The sequence below is a fragment of the Podarcis tiliguerta genome (assembly GCF_965153285.1).
Source record: "Podarcis tiliguerta genome assembly, chromosome: 16".
Lineage (NCBI taxonomy): Eukaryota > Metazoa > Chordata > Lepidosauria > Squamata > Lacertidae > Podarcis > Podarcis tiliguerta.
The window spans coordinates 1,177,079-1,198,767 of record NC_139549.1 but is presented as its reverse complement, the minus strand read 5'-3'; the positions used below and the strand labels follow the sequence as shown (position 1 = coordinate 1,198,767).

At 44.8% G+C, this 21,689-nt stretch overlaps 2 protein-coding genes across 3 annotated transcripts in view; one reads left to right on the top strand and one right to left on the bottom strand.

Moving 5' to 3' along the window:
- Nucleotides 1–5,223, top strand: part of LOC310667155 (vomeronasal type-2 receptor 26-like) — a gene marked incomplete at both ends in the record, with an annotated part of 143,064 nt that extends 137,841 nt beyond the window's left edge. The window contains 4 exons of the mRNA XM_083418879.1: nucleotides 717–1,583; nucleotides 2,262–2,489; nucleotides 3,508–3,634; nucleotides 4,295–5,223. Of these exons, the coding sequence (XP_083275005.1) occupies nucleotides 717–1,583; nucleotides 2,262–2,489; nucleotides 3,508–3,634; nucleotides 4,295–5,223 (2,151 nt within the window). The remainder of the gene's footprint in view (nucleotides 1–716; nucleotides 1,584–2,261; nucleotides 2,490–3,507; nucleotides 3,635–4,294) is intronic.
- Nucleotides 1–21,689, bottom strand: part of LOC310666072 (uncharacterized protein) — a 1,539,811-nt gene that overhangs the window by 810,671 nt on the left and 707,451 nt on the right. The window lies entirely within an intron of this gene.

The following is a 21,689-nucleotide window of genomic DNA, read 5'->3' as shown; positions in this document are numbered from 1 at the left end:
ACCGTCTATAATCCTGTGCAATTAAAAACTACACATCAATCTTGGAAGATGCAGCTGAGTGATGAGGAAGAGTGAAAATGTGCTTTTAATGTGATTGTTACTTTATTAAACAGCTTTAATTCTCCTTACAGTTCAGTCCCAAAGAATTATCAGCACATCCTGGCCTTAGCATTTGCTGTCAAGGAGATAAACGAGAATCCCAACATCTTATCCAATATTTCTCTAGGGTTCCACATCCTCAATAGCTATTATGCTGCCAGGATGACCTATAAGGCGACAATGAACCTGCTTTCCACACAACATAGGTTTGTCCCCAACTTCAAGTGTGACAACCAGAACAATCTGATAGCACTCATTGGAGGGTGTATCTCTGAAATCTCGGCCAACATGGCCATCTTTTCAGCAATCCACAAGACTCCACAGGTAAGCTGGGTGAATGAGATTCCACAACTGTGGCGCACTATCTGGATTCCAGAAAACTCTTTGATTGAAGTGTCCATGGCATTTTGGTTTATCCAATGGGTAACATGCAATTTAACCATATAGGCAGATGGATTCTGACCACATCAAAAAAACTGTACTCAAAGAATGCTCATTGATGGTTCCCCATTAAAGTCGGGAGGGATTCAAACTGGGATGCTTCAGGGCTCTGTCTTGGGACTCTATGATTTGAAATAATTGTTAAACCCTTCCAATATGTATAGGTTTTATTTCAGCTCACCTATGGATCATTTTGGCCAGTGCAAGGTGTCAAACTGCTGTTACCATTGTTGTACCAGATGGTCCCAAATGAAGCCCACCAGCAAATGGGAGCTGTGTGGTTGCTTCAGCATTTTGGATGGACATGGGTTGGACTTGCTGCTGTGGATGATGACAAAGCAGACAGGTTCCTGCAGGCAATGGTGCCAATCCTCTCCCAAAATGGTATCTGTCATGCCCTCATAGTAAGAATACCAAAATGGAATTATGTGGACGAGATGATAGACTATGCTTTCCAACACTTGGAAAGTTATATTACATTGTTTGAGAGAAAACCCAGTGTATTTTTTGTTTATGGAGAACACCCGTGCTTTCAGGTATTGGTAACGATGCTGTTTGTAGCACCCTTAATTGGCATTTCACCTGTGGGTAAAGTGTGGATTGCTACATCCCACTGGGATTTTGCAGCACACTCCATACAGAAGAACTGGGACATGCAAACCTTCCATGGTTCCATATCCTTCACCGTTCACTCAAATCAGCCTTTGGGATTCCAAAGGTTCATTCAAATGTTAAGACCTTCCTGGGCCAAAGGAGATGGCTTTATCCAAGACTTCTGGGAACAGGCATTCGACTGTTCATTAACTGTTTCTGAAGGGAGGGAGAAGGAGGAGGATAAAAAGAAAACCTGCACTGGGGAGGAGAAGCTGGAGAGCCTTCCTGGAATTCTGTTTGAAAAGCACATGACTGGCCACAGCTACAGTGTTTACAATGCTGTCTATGCTGTGGCGCATGCTTTGAATGCCTTATACGAATCCAGCTCCAGGTGGAGAAGAACAACAGGAGGAGAGAAATTGGTATTTCACAATGTGCAACCATGGCAGGTAACTACAACCCAACACTTTTTCTTTTTAAGGCCAGCTAGCTGTAGGGACGCGGGTGGCGCTGTGGGTAAAAGCCTCAGCGCCTAGGGCTTGCCGATCGAAAGGTCGGCGGTTCGAATCCCCGCGGCGGGGTGCGCTCCCGTTGTTCGGTCCCAGCGCCTGCCAACCTAGCAGTTCGAAAGCACTCCCAGGTGCAAGTAGATAAATAGGGACCACTTACTAGCGGGAAGGTAAACGGCGTTTCCGTGTGCGGCTCTGGCTCGCCAGAGCAGCGATGTCACGCTGGCCACGTGACCCGGAAGTGTCTCCGGACAGCGCTGGCCCCCGGCCTCTTGAGTGAGATGGGCGCACAACCCTAGAGTCTGTCAAGACTGGCCCGTACGGGCAGGGGTACCTTTACCTTTACCTTTAGCTGTAGATCAATCAGTGAAAGGAACTGTCTGCTTGAATAATTCATTTAATCCAAAAATGTTTGCGGCTGTATTTCTATTTCATTTTGGATCACGGTCATTCATATTATAAAATAGTGGCTGTTTAAAATTGAGACAAACAGAAGGAATAGAATGTCAGGTAGATAAAGTCACCCAAAATAAAGTTTGTTGTTTTTTAAAGTATGATATAAGCCTTTGTGACACTCAATGAAATCATTTCAAGACTTCATATGCTTTTCCAATCTAGGTCCATCACTTTCTGAGTAACATCTTATTCAATAACACTGCAGGAGACACTGTGCATTTTGATGACACCGGAGAATTAGTGGCTGGTTTTGACATCACAAACTGGGTGATGTTCCCCAATGGCTCAGTGGTTAGAGTCAAAGTTGGGAGACTAGAACCGCAGGCTCCTCCAGGCAAAGAGTTAACCATTCATGAAGACCAAATTATATGGCATCCAGTTTTTAATCAGGTGAGTTACAGCTGGAAATACCTGATTATATTAAAAGAGAGTCAACAATTCTTTTCAGTCTCCCATTTCAGCCTGAGCTGGAAAAGAATATTATGGTTTGTAAAGCTTGACTTATCTTCAAAGGAGGCTGTGTCAAGCCCTTCAAGTTCCTTTCCAAACTCATCTTGCCTCCTTTTTCAAAATCACGTCTGGACTCTCCAATGCTACCAGTCAATTTCAACAGCCCACTATTTTCAGAAAAGTTATTTCCAAGACACTCAGATGCCTTCCGTTGTTTAACCCTCACATGGCTGGAATAACTTTATTGATATAGTGAAGATGAGGCTATTGGCACCAGTCCTCCATTGTGCTCTCATTGGCTTTCTGTGGCATCCTCCATATTTGGGTGGCTTAGTGCCTGCTGCAAGGGACGCGGGTGGCGCTGTGGGTAAAACCTCAGTGCCTAGGACCTGCCAATCGCATGATCGGCGGTTCGAATCCCCGCGGCGGGGTGAGCTCCCGTCTTTCGGTCCCAGCTCCTGCCCACCTAGCAGTTCGAAAGCACCCCCAAGTGCAAGTAGACAAATAGGTACCACTTTATAGCGGGAAGGTAACGGCGTTTCCGTGTGCTGTGCTGGTGCTGGCTTGCCAGAGCAGCTTCGTCACGCTGGCCACGTGACCCGGAAGTGTCTTCAGACAGCGCTGGCCCCCGGCCTCTTAAGTGAGATGGGCGCACAACCCTAGAGTCGGACACGACTGGCCCGTATGGGCAGGGGTACCTTTACCTTTACCTAGTGCCTGCTGCAGGGGCCCTTCGCTATTCATGCAGCCTTCCAAATCTATCGACATGGCCAACACAAGCAGAAATTCAGCAGAGAAGACCCCTAGCTGCATACACTAAGCCCCCAGCAAGTGAGAGGTTGCAGAAAGGGCTTGCAAGGGTACGGCTGGGGGAGCAGAGCCAGCTAGTCTCCCCTCACATATATGAAGTAGGAGGAAAGCGAAGAGCACTCAATCTCTTATTGCTTATGCCATTAAGGTGCTGCCTGTTTCTGTCTGCAATGACCACTGCTATCCTGGCTACAGCAGGAAAAAGAGGGAAGGAGAGAAATTTTGCTGCTATGATTGTGCTCCATGTGCCGAAGGGATGATATCTAGCCAGAAGGGTAAGGGACATGATGCCAAGAAATTTCCATAGCATGCATATTTATTAGATTTGTTTGGAGAACGTCTATCCCACAAATGTTTATTAGGACAGTTTGCAAAACAGAATTCTTTAGATTTTTGGGTGAAAGGGAGCCCATCAATGTAATATTAACTTAAAGTAAATACATAAAAGATGAAGGGATAATAAAATCTGGAATTTAATAGCCAAAATGCCTGTCTGAATAAAAAAGAGGAAAGTGGCTTCCTGGGCCAGGGAGTGACATAAACACTGCAAAGGCCCTTTCTGAAGCCATAGGACCTATTCAATACAGTGGTACCTCAGGTGAAGTACTTAATTCGTTCCGGAGGTCTGTTCTTAACCTGAAACTGTTCTTAACCTGAAGCACCACTTTAGCTAATGAGGCCTCCTGCTGCTGCCGCGCCGCCGGAGCACAATTTCTGTTCTCATCCTGAAACAAAGTTCTTAACCTGAAGCACTATTTCTGGGTTAGCAGAGTCTGTAACCTGAAGTGTATGTAACCTGAAGTGTATGTAACTGGAGGTACAACTGTATCTGGTACCTGGCATATAAGATACAATGTAAGACAACCAAGACTTTTTGGGATACATATCAGTTGACTTCCCAAAATGTTTAATGCTGATTCATTCATTTTTTCCAGATATGGATGCCTGTATCAAATGCCCAGAAGATGAATATCCCAACAAATACCAAACTCAATGCATTCTCAAGGTTTTAAATTACCTCTCTTACAAAGAAAATTTAGGGATCGTCTTAATTGTCTTGGCTATGTTTTTCTCTTTGGTCACAGTTCTGATACTTGGAACCTTTGTGAAGCACAACAATACTCCCATCGTCAAAGCCAACAACCGGACCCTCACCTACATCCTCCTCCTCTCCCTCCTCCTTTGTTTCCTCTGCTCTTTTCTCTTCATTGGACAGCCTGAAAAGATTCTTTGCCTTCTGCGACAGATGACTTTCGGCATTGTCTTTGCTGTCGCCCTGTCCTCTGTCTTGGCAAAGACCATCACTGTGGTACTGGCATTCGTGGCCACCAAACCAGGATCCAGCATGAGAAAATGGGTGGGGAAAGGGCTGGCAAACGCTATTGTCTTTTCCTGCTCCTTTATCCAAGCGGCAATTTGCATTTTTTGGTTAACTACTTCCCCACCATTCCCAGACAGGAACATGTCCTCGCTGAATGGGGAAATCATACTGGAATGTAATGAGGGATCAGCTGTCATGTTTTATTGTGTCTTAGCCTATATGGGCTTCCTGGCCATTGTCAGTTTCTTTGTGGCTTTTCTAGCCAGAAAATTACCTGACAGTTTCAACGAAGCCAAATTTATCACTTTCAGCATGTTGGTGTTTTGCAGTGTTTGGTTGTCTTTTGTTCCAACCTACCTGAGCACCAAAGGGAAATACATGGTGGCTGTGGAGATCTTCTCCATTTTATGCTCCAGTGCTGGATTACTGGGTTGCATCTTTTCTCCCAAATGTTATATTATTGTTTGGAGGCCTGAGCTGAACAACAGGGAGCAACTAATGAGTAGAACTAGAGAAAGGAAGGAAGGAAGATCATCTTCTTAAGTAAATTGCTTCGTAAATGTTGATGTAAGAGATATGATGAGAATTTGAGCAGGGGCACTTCTTTAAGCATAGAACAATCCTGATTTTTTTGTGTGACAAGTTGAACTGGATTAATTTCTTTTTATATATAAATTTTATTTTCTATTTTACTTTAACAAATTAATTAAATACGTAAACATATAATCCCTTTTGACTTCCCTTCCTCCCACTGTGGATCTTAATGTAATGATTCCCCCTTCTACATCTCTTTCACAACTCTATTTTTATAAATCCTTTTTCAACCCATAGTTGGATTGAACAATATCCATTCCTTTAACCAGCAAAGACAAGACGCCTCAAAATATAATTTCAAATCTGGTCAGGAGAATCCAGCTCTCTCTTCGGCATCAGTCAATAATTTATACTTTGTTCTTGGTTTCTTCCCCTGCCATATAAACCTAGTGATATCTTTTTGCCATTCTTTAAAGCATCTTGTATTGCTGATTGACAGAACAATTTTATGGGGGTAAAAATTGGTCTCAGCTTTATTGATTACATATGCAGGTTGGCCTGGGTGCACCTCTCACAATTTTTGAGGTCAGAAACCTCTGCCAGGATAAAGTCAATGTTTTTTCTGTTGACCAAGTCATTCTCTTCATCTCTCGCTCAACTTATGGGATAAAGGCATTCCAGCGCATGTCCCACTGGCCCATCCAGGTGATGCATGCTCTGTCTTACAGACCTAGCTACAGACCCAACGTCATAGATGCAGCATGAGGATGGGCACAGGGCAAAATCCTGTGTCCAAATCTCCAGATGTGTCTGCGATTGATAGATGAAATGAAAACCATTACACAGAGATGCTAAAGTCAGAGATTCTGGGTCTTAGGTGGCATTTCTAGGTGCATGAGCACCAGTGCGAAATAAATATTGAACACTTGTTTTGAAGTCCCACTTGGAAATGTGACAAATTTATTTTCTGAAGCAAGCTGGATGTGGCTATGTATCTTCACGTGAATGATGATTGAAAGGTTTAAAAATGTTCATACTGTTCTGCCATGTTATACAGGATTTTTCAGCAACATTCTGTGCTCAGCAGCCTTCCTTGATTACATATAAATAGATATATGTATAATATAGTTTTCAAATAAATATATAAAGTATAGACTCGGCAGAAGTTACATGTTTCACACTGACCATCTCTCTCCATGAAGGGATACACCTTTAGCACCATACTATATTAAACTGATTTCCTCACTAAAATTTAAACCATGTGCATTACAGTTATCTTTAGGACTGCTTCATAAAATAACGCTATCTTACGTTATATTGCTGCTATTCATAAGTATAGCGACTGACAGATCAGACGATTTCTGGGTTATTCTACAACCATTCATTACACTGAACCATGGTGCTATAGATCCATGACAGCAGCCATCGCTTTCTCAATGCAATGCAAGGCAGGCCAGCCTCCTCAGACCATCACAGGATGTCTCTGGGCTATTCACAGATCCAGTCTGCAAAGTGTGCTCTTATAGTCACAGGTACTAGGTGCAGTGGTGAGTAGTAGGGTAATTGGGGCACTACTCTGAAAATTTCCATATTTCCGCCCCCAATCTACCTGCAGGACCTCAGCAAATCATGTGGTGGTTCTGTCTATTTACTGACTCTGGCTCCACCTCCTGTTGGTCTCCTTGCCTTCTCCTTCCCTAATAGTCCCAATGAGCATCAGCTGCCACTAACTTGCTGTTTCAAGGGCTGCAAGACAAAAAGTTTCAAAACATGCCAAGAGAAAAGGCATTCAGACTCAACATATACCTCCAAAATCCCTGCTTGAGAACCTTGCTCTATATTCAAAGCACAAATACACAAGATACTTGAACTGTGCATTGTTGATGATTACTGTTTTAATCATCTATTCATTTAATGTTTTGACCACTGTTACATTCTATTGGTTTCATGTCTTATTATGCATGGTTGTTGTATATACAGTGCATAGTTGAACTATGGAAGTCACTCCCACAGGGGGCAGGGATGGCCACCAGAATGGATGGCCATAAAAGAGCCCTAGACGAATTCACAGAGGAGAGGGCTATTGATGTCTCCTAGCCAGGATGCTCAGCTCTGATGCCACAGTTGGAGGCAGCCATGTTCCTGAATATGAGTTGCTGGAAACCAAAGAAGGGGAAAGTGTTCTTGTGCTTGGATCCTGCTTGCAGCTTCCCCTTTGGGGCATCTGGTTGGCCCCTGTGAGAACAGGAGGCTGGACAAGAAGGGCTATGGGCCTGATCCACTAGGCTCTTCCTGTGTTCTTATGTATTACAGTGTTTAGATTTGGATTATTCTGCAGACCACTTTCAGCACAGATTCACTTGTGAAAAATGCTGTATAGAAATAGCCAATGATAAGCGAGGGATGAAAAAGATGAAAAGGATACGAATTGAGGAATAAAAGGAATTACTTTATCTGGTTTCTTCCAATAAATGCCAGCAAACAATAAGCATCAATGCAAGCTGATTCCTATTTGCTCCTCAGAATTAAGTGGTCTTTGCTGTTCAAGTCGGGCCTCAGAACAATTATGTACAATTTGGGGGCAAAGATACAACCCAGCAAACCTGCGCTGGAGGCCAAGATGCAAAAGACCTCCACAGCCACCATCTGCTTTCCTTTGGTGCTCAGGTAAGAGGGAACAAAGGACAGCCAAACGCTGCAGAACACCAACATGCTGAAGGTGATGAACTTGGCTTCGTTGAAACTGTCCGGCAACCTCTTGGCCAGGAAAGCCATAGTGAAGCTGACCATGGCCAGGAATCCCAGATAACCCAGGACAGAATAAAACATCGCGACAGAACCTTCGTTGCATTCCACAATGATTTCCTCCGCCAGAGAGTTCATGTCCACATCTGGGAATGGAGGAGCCGTACAGAGCCAAGCAGCACAAATGCTGGTTTGAACAGAGCAGCAACCAAGAAGCACAGAGTTTGTGAGAGATTTCCCCACCCATTTCCTCATCCTGGATCCTGGTTTGGTGGCCATGAAAGCCAGAACCACCGTCATGGTTTTGGCCAAGACACAAGACACAGCAATGGAGAAGATGATGCCAAAAGCAGCTTGTCGTAAAGAGCAGCTCACTGGGTGAGGCTGGCCAATGAAGAGCAAGGAGCAGAGGAAGCAGAGCAAGAGGGCAAGGAGCAGAGTGTAGGTGAGGTCCCGGTTGTTGGCTTTGACAATGGGAGTGCCCCCATTCCTATAGAAGACGCCAAGTATCCAAGCTGTGACCAGAGAAAAGACCAGAGCTAAGGAAGCTAAAACGACCCCTAAAGGTTCGGCGTAGGAAAGAAAATGTTGGCGTTTGGGGATGCATTGATCTCTGTCCTTGTTTGGAAATCAGTCATCTTGGCATTGGAAACAATAATCCATATCTGAAGAAAATAAAAATGAAATGAGTGATATATGAGTTCCAACAAATGAGGCATTAATTAGTTGGAAAAAGTATCAGAGATAAGAGGATATTAACAACAGTTTGTACAATCTCCTGCCATTATGCATAATCCGCAATAGGCTCTACATTTTCATAGGCTTGTTCATCTACTGTGGATTGTTCATTTACTATGTCCTTCATCTGGAATTAGTGATCAGAAACATTGGCTTTGGTTGTGCCCTTAGCTAGAGTTGGTCACAATTCTTTGTGGTACAATGTGCAAAATAGTAATACCAGATTCCCTGGGAAAGAGTTGAAATAGATATTAGGAAGCATTATACAAAATAGCAGATGATGTCTCATCAGATAATCCATATCTGAAGAAAATAAAAATGAAATGAATGATATATGAGTTCCAACAAATAAGATATTAATTAGTTGGATTAAGTATCAGAGATAAGTGAATATTGTTTGTACAATTTCCTGTCATTATGCATAATCCGCAATAGGTTCTACTCTGTCTTTCATCTGGAGTTAGTGATCAGAAACATGGCCTTTGGTTGTGCCCTTAGTTGAGTTGGTCACACCCTGAGAGATCTTCATGGTGATGGAGAATTCTTGAGAACAGCCACTTTGGGCTCAGAGGCTGGGCTGAGAACTGATCTGCCTAAGGAGACACTTTTATGCTTTTTTCTGGCTCACACACCTAAAACTATGGGATGGAGGGTTTGGAACATCTTCACCCTCCCCTAACAATGTAGCATGTGGGAAGCAGGCAGAGAACACTAGACATATTCCACACTTATTTCCACAGATCTCCTTTGTAAAAGTTCTGGATTTAGTTTCCCCAACTGTCTCTTTTTTCTTCCGGATATCAGTGCACCTGCTCTTCTGTTTAGGAGTACTGAACTGCTAATAGAGGGGGCAAGTTGAAATACATATTAGGAAGCATTATACAAAATAGCAGATGATGTCTCCTACCCGTCTGATTCGAAATCATCCCATGTGGACACAAAGCACAATCATAGCAACAAAATGGCAACCCTTCTTTCTTTTTCCTGCTGTAGCCTGGCTGGCAGCGATCATTACACAAGGCAAGGGGCAGCACCTAGCCATGAAAAGAGGAGAAAATGTAGCTCTTGTGCCTTGTAAACAACACAGTTTTAACCAAAGAGAAGAGCTCAGCTGACTGATCAACATTATTCCAGAAAGGTGTGTTGTGTGTGTAAATAAACTGTAGTGTAAATATTGGGAGTGAATGAGAAGGGATGTTGAATTGAATGGAAAGAGGACAGGGAAGACAACAGACTTTGAAATACAGGGAGTTGACACAGAAGGTAAAATAGGAAGCACCACAACACCATCAATCTTCTTTCAAAACTACAGTGGTGCCCCGCAAGACGAATGCCTCGCAAGACGGAAAACCCGCTAGACGAAAGGGTTTTCCGTTTTGGAGGTGCTTCGCAGGACGAATTTCTCTATGGGCTTGCTTCACAAGACGAAAATGTCTTGCGATTCCTGGGGGGTTTTTTTCGCTCCCCAACCCCTTTTTCTAAGGCACTAAGTTGCTAATAGCCTTTTAGCAGCTAATCCGCTAATCCCTTAAGCCTTTAATAGCCGCTAAACCGCTAATAGCGCTAATCTGCTAATGGGCTTGCTTCGCAAGACGAAAAAACCGCTAGATGAAGAGACTCACGGAACGGATTCTTTTCGTCTTGCGAGGCACCACTGTAATGGGTAAATTAGCGTCCCCTTGTCTTCAGAGCTGTAAATCTCACTTGGTTCAGTTTCTTTACTTGTACATAAATGTGCAAAGCATTGAAATGTGTTGAAATACTATATATCAGGGATGTAGAACATTTGGTCTACCCAGTGGCGTAGCGTGGGTTGTCAGCACCCGGGGCAAAGCAAGTAAGTTGCGTCCCCTAACCCGTGGATTTTAGCACTCGAGTCTATTCCACGCCCCCCCCCCCGATGTTGTGCCCGGTGCGGCCGGCCCCCCCTGCACCCCCCACGCTACGCCACTGGGTCTACCACATGGTATTTGACTGCAACTCTCCTCAGTCAGAAAGCCAACCTGGCCATTGATCAGGGAGGATGGGAGTTGGAAGCCAACAATATTCCATATGCAATATAGTGGAATATATCGCCATTATATACTTCTAAAGGAGGACCATAAAGAAGAAAATATTTACTTCTGACTTCATATTTGATGGTAAAATAACTTGCTGGAAATGGATTATACTTAAACAATTTGCTTATTAGTGATAAACAATGTCTACATTAACCTTATAATTTGTATTCTTAATAACAATACCTCATTTTTTAAAAAGCAATGGTCCCACCTGATTAAAAGATCTGTGCCATATGATGGCTCCCTCAACCATACTGAATTCTACATTTTGTGATTCTTGTGGAACTATCTTTCCTACTTTCACACGGGAGAAGGTTTGGTTTGGAAAAGTAACCCAGTTAATAATATCAAATCCACTTGCTAATTCCCCCTTCTCATCAAAGGACACTAAGTCACCAGCACTGTTGTTAAAGGAGATACTCCTCAAGAACGAGTGCAGCTAGACAGAAGAAAACAAAGGCAAAGTTTAAAAAAGGAGAGCTTTTATGGATTATAGAAAGAAGAAAGTATCCATCAATATATTTCACACAATGGAAAGTAGTCCAAAACTGTGCAGTCTACAACATTTGGAGCACCTTAGTATTTCTAGGAAGTACAGCTGGCCTGCCACTTGCGTGAGGGTTCAGCCCTGGGGTCCGTGTGCAAAGGCAAAATGGTGCCATGTCAGGAAGCCCTGGAACTGCCCCTCCTGGAAGGTGGGTGTGCAGGAAGAAGGGAGCAAAGAAATGGAGAGAAGCTCATGGTGGGTTTTCCCTGATCTCCTTTTTTTGTTTGCTTGTTTATTTACTTTTCCCCACCAAGAGATGCTTCCACATGTCTTGACAGCCCATGTTCCTAGAGAGGCAGGGAAAGGGTACAGAGTGCCATAACTCCTTCAACTACTCCTGCAAATGGAAGGGAAGTACAGGCCCTATCTTGATTGTGGCTCCTTCAGCTTGAAGGAAAGGGAAAACAGTTAAGGATTGAAAAGAATGTGGGGATTGTTGTAGAGGAAAGGTAAAAGCTGTAAGCGGGTGTGTGTGTGTGTGTGTGTGTGTGTGTGTGTGTGTGTGTTCATTCTATTGACTGTGAGACATCTCTCATTAGATTAGCCCCAAGCAATCTTTGTTCTGAACAGGAAATCTCATCTGCCAAGGTTGCAGCTTTGGAGGATCGAGCCCACCTCTGCCTGCCATCATTCTGTGTTTTGACCTGGATGAGTGCATCTGATGTAAAGTATGTGCAATGGCATAAACTGCATTATAGATACTGTAACTTTGGCCAGTCATGGTCATCTCAAAAATATGTCCAGGAAGGCTCTCCAGACTCTCATGGCCAGTGCAGGTCTTTGTGTTTTCCTTGTGCCCATTGGAAGCAGAAAACAAACAGTTGAATGCCTGTTGCCAAAAAGCCTGGAGGAACCCATCTCCATTTGGAGAGTTGGGGTTCAGGGTCTGAAGGAAGTCTTTAAATCCCTGGACTTTCTCTGTGTGAATTGCAAAAGACAAGGCACCATCAAAGACTTGTATATCGTAATACCTTTGCATTGTTTCCGAAGAGAAAGCCCACTGGGCTGTCAAAATCCACACGGTGCCTGTAGACTTCTCTGCAACATCTTCAGCTACTGAATAGAAATATTGCATCCATTTCACAACTGTAATGGTCTCAGGTTCTGCACACAGAACCAATATGTTGACTTCTGAGGCCACCAGGAAAGAGGACTTGGCCCGAATGACTTCCAAGGAACTGAAATTATCTAGACCCTGAGATAAGGCTGGTAGTTTTTCACTGAAAGCTGTACAGACGCCATGCTGAGAAAGCATTGGCACTAAGCTTTGCATAAAGCTCTCTCCATTTTCATCATCGGATGCCACAATTCCTACCCATGTCCACTGGAAATGTAGAAGTAGCATGACAATCCCTGCATATTGATATTTCTCATTGGGCACCGTTCGGTAGAATGTCTGGGGCTGCAACTCTGGACTTCTCACTGGAGCTAATACGCAGTAAGCAATCTGGAGGAAGAAATCAGTCCCACAAGAATGGAGAGTTAGAGCAAACGGTTGTGGTTCATCCCAAGTATCTGCTTGAAGAACAAACCCATGGGAATTTCTTAACTCCATTCATGGATGCATGTTGATCTCACAAGAACATTATGCATATCTCCAGCAGTTGGTGCTGGGGAGGAGTAGCAGGTTTCTCTGACCTCTTGCAACTGGTTTTGTGCAGCTTCCTGGGAGCAGGAGGAAGACTCCTGCTGCTGCATCTGTCCAGTTCCAACCTCCCTGCTGCTTCCCAGTGACACATGGGAGACAAAGTCAGGCAAGCACCAAAGGCCCTCTCCTCCAACCTCTACTGCATAGCTCTCCCACATGATTTTGTAATAGCTTTGTATTATTATTTTTTAACCTCCTTGCTCAGAAAAATGAACCAAACAAAAGGAAGTATTGAAAACCAGGAAGATAACTATTGTACCAGAGGCAGAAATGCTTCACAGCCCCCACACTTACTATACCTGTGGAATCTTGTAGATGCTTAAGACAGTAGCCATGTGGAGGGAGATGTCAGAGTCAAGGCCCCCAATAACAGCTATCTTTTGTTCTTTCTTTTCACATTTGAAGTTAGGAACAATCCTTTCTGTGATGGACAGAAGTTGCAGGGTGTTCTGATAAGTCATCCTTGCATTTAAGTAGCTATCATAGACGTGAAACCCAAAGGTCATATTCGGTACAATATTAGGGTTCTCGTTTATTTCTTTCTCAGCAAACACCAGGGAAAGAGTATTCTGGTAGTACTTTGGTGTGTCACTAATAAAAGAGTGATACTGTGTGTCAGAGGTATTCTCCTCCTCTCCCTCTTAAGCACATTGGTAACTTCCTGGCTCACATGCACGTATATAAGTTGCCACATCCTTCTCTTACCACTTTTTTTCCTTTCAGCAACCAACAGACACTCACTGGATGAGAAGTTGCTAAGTCAGAAATTCTGACTGGTGTCCCTCAAATAGTAAGTGTATGGTTTAGGTGGGGAGTAGAGACCAGAGCACATCAGATGGAATACGATCTATTCTTTCACAGTAACTTGTGACTGCACAAAAAATACTGTAGGCAATGTTAGTTATACTCAGAGAAGGCCCATTAGGATTAGTAGATCAGAATAACTTAGGTGTATTAATTTCAATGGGTCTACTCTGCAAATGGGACGCGGGTGGCGCTGTGGGTTAAACCACAGAGCCTAGGACGTGCCGATCAGAAGGTCGGCGGTTCGAATCCCTGCGACAGGGTGAGCTCCCGTTGCTCGGTCCCTGCTCCTGCCAACCTAGCAGTTCGAAAGCACATCAAAGTGCAAGTAGATAAATAGGTACCGCTCCAGCGGGAAGGTAAACGGCATTTCCGTGCGCTGCTCTAGTTCACCCGAAGTGGCTTAGTCATGCTGGCCACATGACCCGGAAGCTGTCTGCGGACAAACGCCGGCTCCCTCGGCCAATAAAGCGAGATGAGCGCCGCAACCCCAGAGTCAGCCACGACTGGACCTAATGGTCAGGGGTCCCTTTACCTTTACTTTACTCTGCAAATAGCTCAGTTTGCAACTGCTCTTTTTATTACCCAGTATGGTTTACATTGCATAGCAGCAGGTATAATCCAAAATCTATGATATTCATATGTCACATATATCTGTGACTGTCAGATTAAATGATAGTGATGGTGAATGTGAGGATCAAGCTTTGCTGCAAAGGAAAACCGAATGTTAATGGTGTGAAAGGAAACACAGAAGGAGGATGAGGATGAAGTTGGGAGAAAGTGGTGAGAGCCATGGGATCAGGTGATGAGAAAGCAGAACAGGCAGAAGATAGAAATCCCAAGAAGCGGCATAAAGCAACAAAGAAGAAGCTGACAAGATCACAATGTAAAAAGAAGAAAATATATGTTTAACATCCCTACTTGTTAAAAGTCACATGGAAATGTGTTTTGAGCATGCTGTTGTATGTTTGGTTTAATTGACCTCACCAAGCTTGCACTACGAAGGATAGGATTTTACTTACAAGAGTTCATCTATAAGCTTTGTGTTTGGGTGCTCATGGAAATCTTTTTCTTCAAATACAAAGCCGAAATAAGAAACAATTCCTCCAATGACTAGGTCCCCTCTCTGATAATTCTGGTATGGAAGCTGGAAAGGCTCCATCATGGTGCATCTAGCAGAATGTTCCTTGCTCTCAGTTGGAGGCAACTGCAGCCACAGGAAGAGAAGGATCAGCAGCAGAAATGTTCTGACCATCTTGGGGCCAACAGGGATGCCGAAAGTCAGATTTCTATCTTATCTACCATAAACTGCATTACAGGAACTCTCATTGAATGACTCTGGATTATTTTGATAAAAAGAAAATGCCAATGATCTGATCCATGAAGACCTGCATGTTCAGAATTTTTCATTGGGGCTCTGAATGACACTGGATTCATTTTTTATACACTTTCACAATCTGACATTGATTGTGTTCATGGCTTGATAAAATGTACACAGGGCTTGGCAAGATGGATGATAAAACCCAGCAATTTGAGATAATTACTGGTTATTGAGCTCTGTGACGTATAGTAAGATCAAACTAATAATGCACATTTGTTTTTGAGTAGTGCTCTTGTAATTTTCAGTGCCACAGGCAAACAAGCAAGCAGTCCAGCTGCAAACTGGTGACCTGAAGGGAGCTTCCTGGTTTCCCCAACAATCTTTCTCAATCGCACCTGAACTATTTCTCCCAACTGTACATGTGTCCCCAGTGGAAACATGATTTTCAGGATTTTGGACCACAGGGATGTTTCCTTGTCCACACATTAAGGGGAGGGAGGAAAGAGTTAAAATAATACAGGCTCCAGTTGCAGGTGCAATGCAGAGTGTTACATTTCCTTGCAGAAACAGTTAGTGTATGCAGACATCTGTTTTTCTAAACACTTCCGCAACCCCATATTGCATGGGCTAACAGCTGAGACTGACTAGTTATGCTATATAAAAATATAGATCAATGCATATGGAAGTAAAAAAAAAAATCCTTTTGTCATCTTAGAGTTGGAGAGCAATGTGAGGGACCAAGCAGGTGACAACGGAGGCTTAAATGCAGTGGTACAACTTGAAACATACAATACATGTGGTTGTGGCATGTGGGAAGAGAAAGGACAATAAGATCATGCAATTGACAAAGTGACTGAAGGTTAAGTTCCAATATTTACCTTTTTATAGGGTGGGGTACATAATATATAAAATCCTTCTTGAGTTTTCACTGTTACCCCTCAGTGGGAGAATGGTCTCCCTGGGAAGGGGCTTCCCCTTTGGGGTGTGTCTTTGGGGCTGTCACAATGAACTCCTGAACTTCAGAATTCACCACTGCACCTCTGGTTGAGAGAATAAGAAAGAGGCTGTATGGTTTTTGGGTGAGATATAAGAATTTTTTGGAAAGAAAAACATTGTTATGGCTATCCCCCACCAAAGCAAATGCCCCAAAGAAAATTAATATGGAAAGGAAATGGGGCACTTATAGAGATATATTGACTTTTGCTGGTGCTGGTTTTAAACTTAAATAATTAGAAGACATTGAGGACTGAGTACAAGACTGCGAGTAGGACCAGTGAGACCCAACAGAACCTGCTGCCACAGAAAGATCCAATAGGGCCTGCCGCTGGTAGTCCTGCCAAGGCCCAGCCCCTCAAGATGGTGGGGGGCTCAGCCCCATTCCAGTATATTTGGGGTAGGGGCTGAGGTGTCCTCAGACTCGTAGAGTTGGTCCCTATGCTTCTGTGATATTAAGGGTTGTGTGTGCTATATAGAAATCAGGAGGTGAGGTTTTTCATGAACATTGTCACCTGCAATACTTGAAGGTCAAGATACAGCCAAAAGAAGAGAACATGGGGCACAGAAGAAGAAAAAGATGGTGATCTTGCAAGGAACACAGATGTTCAGCGATGGTGACCTAGATAAATTGCAGTTGTCTACTCAAGACCACATAGCACAGAGTGTTAACTTCTTAAAACCACCTTGCAGTCATGGTGTCAAAAGGGTGGGATTGTGCGACTAGGTTGATCTAGGAGGAGGTGGTCCTTCAAAAATCCCTGTCCCATGCTGCTTAGAACATTAAATATCATTACCCAGGCAGGCCCAATATGTGCCCCAGGAAAGCAGCAAAATAACCAGACTGTACAATAGTGATGGGCTAAAATCAGGACAAATCTTTGTTGGCAGCAGCAGGCAGGGCAAGGGTTGGCATGGCATTGGGTCCCAGGATGAGTTCATCATTCCACAAGCCCCGTGTTGATGGAATGGATCCGCTGGGTTTGTGTCAGGGAACTGCCATCAGTGCCGGAGGGAGAGAGCAAAATCCAGAGGGATTCCGGAGAGCGTCCCGGGATTGGGAGAGGCAGCCCATCTTCTGGGGATGAGAATCAGCGTAGCACCAGTGGAGAAGGGGGGCAGATGGGGGAAGCGGCGAGGCGGTCCCAGGACTCCTTGCCGGGGACCAGCGGGGAGAGTAGAGGTCCTCCGCTGCCCACGCCCTCCTTGCGCAGAAGGCTTTCGCGCAGAGAGAGTAGGAGGAGACTAGGCGTCAAAGAGCTTCTTTGCTGGAAGAAGTTTAAGAAACGCCCACTGACGGATTCTGCCAGCGATTGAGACAGCCACGGGTGAGTGGCTGTCCGGACAGAAAAGGTTCACTCAGGCGTTTGCACCGGCTTGCGCACAAGCAACCCCTAGAACCACTACAGTTTGGATCACTCCAAACGGGAGTCAGCCAGTGTTGAACCTTGCCGTGGTGCAGGCCAAGCAAGCAAGGTCTCACTTGGGGACCAGGGCGCAGGTTCCAACCAGGCAGATACTGAAACCACGCTTGGGTTTGCCGTGGTCAATCTGCCCCTCAGGACCCTTAGGGGGCACCCTCTATACTAGGTTGATGCTGACCAATGCCATTTCCACCCTCAGGCAAATAATGTTCTTCTGCCTATCAAAGGAAAGGCATAATTTTACTGAGGGAAAGTAAAAAGAAAAAAAGTCAATCATGTTTGGAGAAAAGAAAATCCCCAATACATTTCCAAGCACAATTCAAAATGTTGGTGATGACCTTGAAAGGCCTAAATGGCCTTGGCCCAGTAGACCTGAAGGAGCGTCTCCACCCCCATCGTTCTGCCTGGACACTGAAGGCCTTCTGGCGGTTCCCTCGCTACGAGAAGTTACAGGGAACCAGGCAGAGGGCCTTCTTGGTAGTGGCACCCTCCCTGTAGAACACCCTCCCACCAGATGTCAAGGAAATAAACAACTATCTGACTTTTAGAAGACATCTGAAGGCAGCCCTGTTTAGTGAAGCTTTTAATGTTTAATAGGTTATTGTATTTTAGTATTTTGTTGGAAGCTGCCCAGAGTGGCTGTGGAAACCCAGCCAGATGGGCAGGGTATAAATAATAAATTGTTGTTGTTTTGTTGTTGTTGTTGCTGCTGCTGTTGTTGTTATCTTTCTGGCCCTGTCAACCAACAACCCAAAATTGCCCAATGAAGGCTCTAACCTGAGGGTGGGCAGGCAGGAGGCTCTGAAAGCTCCAGGGGAAACAGCCTTTATATAGGCCTGCCCTCCCCTCTGCAGCAAAGGCTTATGGGACAGCTTTCCCCCCATTAGCCCATCATGCAGAGAAGATACTGGGGAAAACCTTCCCCATTATTTTGCTGCACTCTATGGGCCACAACGCTTCTGGGCTAATGGATACTTTGGATTGTGTGTGCAAATGTCCTGGCAGCCACTAAAATAGCTTGAATGGCAGAGCCACATTCTTCAAATCACTGGCACTGGGCAACAGCCTGGCCGCAGCATCCCAGCCTAGAAGAAGTTTCCCAATACTTTTCAGAGACAGACCCACGTTCATGGATGAGTCCAAACCTAGTGTTCAAATTCTAAGCATTTCATTGTGATGGGATTCACATAGGCTATTTGCCTTGTTAAGTGAGAGACAGTTTGCGTGTGTTGATCAGCTCTGCCTGAGTGTTTCTGGTCCCAGTTAGATATTTGCTTGTTGATATGATTAAACTAAAGTGTGGCAGACAGCAGATGAGAGACAAGAACAGGTTTCTCTCTTTCTTCCTGATTGTCAGCTGCTTGCTGAAGTTTGCTTCATAATTAGAATCCTGCCTGTCAAGTTTAATTGGGCTTTCTGCTGTGAAAATTACAGCTAATTGCAGAGCCTTGTCTTGGTCTGCTGCCCTTTTGGGACTTGGCACAAGGTGGAAAGCACAGCGTCCAGGTAAACACAGGTCACAGTTAATACCATGTAAAAGTCAAAGTGCTGTTTACAATGCAGGACAGAAAACTGTATAGCAAATGCTATTTTAAGGTTAGTTGTAATACTGAATAATCAGGAATAATGATGATCTGTGAAAATTGCACCTGTATGTAGCATATGCGATGGCTGCAATGGCTCTCCGTCAATTATCTCTAATTGCAGGGTCTTGACACAGCGTTTGCCGTTGGGAGATGCCCCTGGAGAGTTCGCTCCAAATGACAAGAACAGCATTCAGTTATACAGGTTTACACTAGTGCACAGACCAAGGCAGATCTGATCTTTAGAGACCTGATTTAATGCAGATCAGAAAGTTTTATGAAAGGTTGCCAGAGCAGTTCACTGTTTCTTGCAATCCAGCTAGGCCACTCCTGTTTATGTGCCCAAGTCCAAAGTCATGTGCCATGAAATGTTTAATTCTGTCCCTTTAATGCATCAGGTCAAGGATGAACACAGCCCCAGGGTCTGAACAGGACTCTCTCTGGTCCCAGGCCACAGACCCCATGGGCCCTGATTCACAGGCTGTATCCATTGCTAGTTGTACTCAGAGTAAACCCAGTCACATAAATGAGCATGATTGTGTTGAGTGCATTAATTTCAGTGGGGCTAAGCAGGCCTACTAGCATTAGATACCTGCATCAGATAGCATTAGATATATACTTGAGTTCTGATAATGCCTCTTCCTTGTCTGGATGGACATTAGAGAGAGGTGCTTGTAGGAACTGGCCTACTATACAAAGGTAAAAGTCACATCCACGGTTCCACTCACTTATCCCTCTGGCTTGTCTACCATTGGAGGGTTGTGTGATGAGCCCTGCAGAACGGACACTCTGGGACACTCTGAACCACAACTATGCCACTGACCCCCACTCCGGCCCGCCATCACCCCTCCGCTGCCTTTACTTTTGCCCATGGCATGACTATTTTCCACCTTCCCATTTTGACTCTCCAGCATAATCTAGCAATTCTAAAATATAGACGTGCTTTTATTCTCGCAAGATTGAATGTATTGTCCTCGGTTGTACTTGAGGGACGATTCCAACCGATTCCACACGAAAAACGCTTATGTCCCTGTGGAGATGGCAGTACTGAATCGGTGACGCATGTCCTTCTGGCTTGCACTCTGTATAAAGACTTGAGGAATGAGGTTACCACCCCTCTTTTATTGGCCATTCCAGGTCGCCCAGCTGCTGCCACAGTGTCCTTTCTCTTGGCAGATCAAGATGAGCAGGAGAAAGCAAAGGCTGCAAGGTTTTTAGCTGGGGCAATTAGAATACGATCCACTATTTGATTATTGATTCAAAACCCTAAACTGTATCTTACATAATTGACTTTTTATTTCTATTCTTTGCATACCGTATTGTTGTTTTATTGCTATGGCCAATGGCTGATGCAAATAAAGTTTCAGTCAGTCAGTCAGTCAACTTTGCTGGCTGGGCTTTCTCCCCACCTCCTCCTGGAATACTCCTCCTGACATAAGAAGCCAGGGCAGCTTCTGTCAATCAGTGATGTCCTGTTCAAATCAGAACAATTGGTGTGTGTGACAGGATTCAGCTTGGATGGGCAGGCTTAGTTGGAGCAGGCGGAGTGCATTGTAGGAAGTTAGGCTGGAGGTGATGGGGGAGCTCTCCCCCCCCCCCAACATCAGCTGACTTGCAGGGAGTTTCATTGTACCTGGTTACGTCATGCTGAGAACTGGCTGGCATGGCCAAATGCTGCAGAAAGTAAGATTAAACTCTGCATGCATTAGCTGGTCGCAATCCTGCTTGGTTTTGGGGTGCCAGTGAGTCCCTCCTGGGAAAGCGTGTTCTCATTAATAGAGAGCATGTGTTGAGGTTGGGGCCAGGCAAGACACCCCGCTGTTGCCAGGCAGTTTGGTTAAATGGGCCTGGCAAGGACTGGTTGCCCAAGTTGCTGGGGTAAAATTGATGTTGCCAGTTTGGGGGTGGGAACAGAGATTATTTAAGCTGTGTTTACAGCGATCTGCTTTCTCTTTCGCTGTGGGCACCAGATCACCTGCCCGCCCCCCCCTTGTTTGGGCTTGCACTTTGACATTGCTATGCCTGTCATGGGGTCGTCTGCCATTGGGGCAGGGGCCTGGTAGGAATTTTGTCCATCTGGCTGTTTGGCTGGTGCCATTTGGTTTTTGCCTACTGCGTAGCAAATCGTCACAACTTGTAAGCTTGGCGGTTAGGCATTGGTTAAAATTCCTTGCTGGAGGGGTAAGGATTGGCTGGGCCTGCCCCTCCAATGCTGCTGCTGCAAGGGAATTCCATTAAAGGAATTCAGGGGCTTACCATCCCTTTGTCCAAACCCCTGGAATCAGGTTTGGGCCGCGTAAGCCCCTTCGGAGAAGGGGACGACAGAGGACGAGATGGTTGGACACTGTTCTCGAAGCTACAAACATGAGTCTGACCAAACTGCGGGAGGCAGTGGAAGACAGGAGTGCCTGGCGTGCTCTGGTCCATGGGGTCACAAAGAGTCGGACACGACTGAACGACTGAACAACAACAACAACAAGCCCCCGGGAGCATGTGAGGAGAAGCTGAGGGCCTGTGTCGCAGCTCCAGTTCTCCCCAATATTGTTTCCCCTCACTGACTTTCGCTGGAATCCGGGAGTCAGTTCTGTCCCCAAGGTGGGGGAACAGATAGT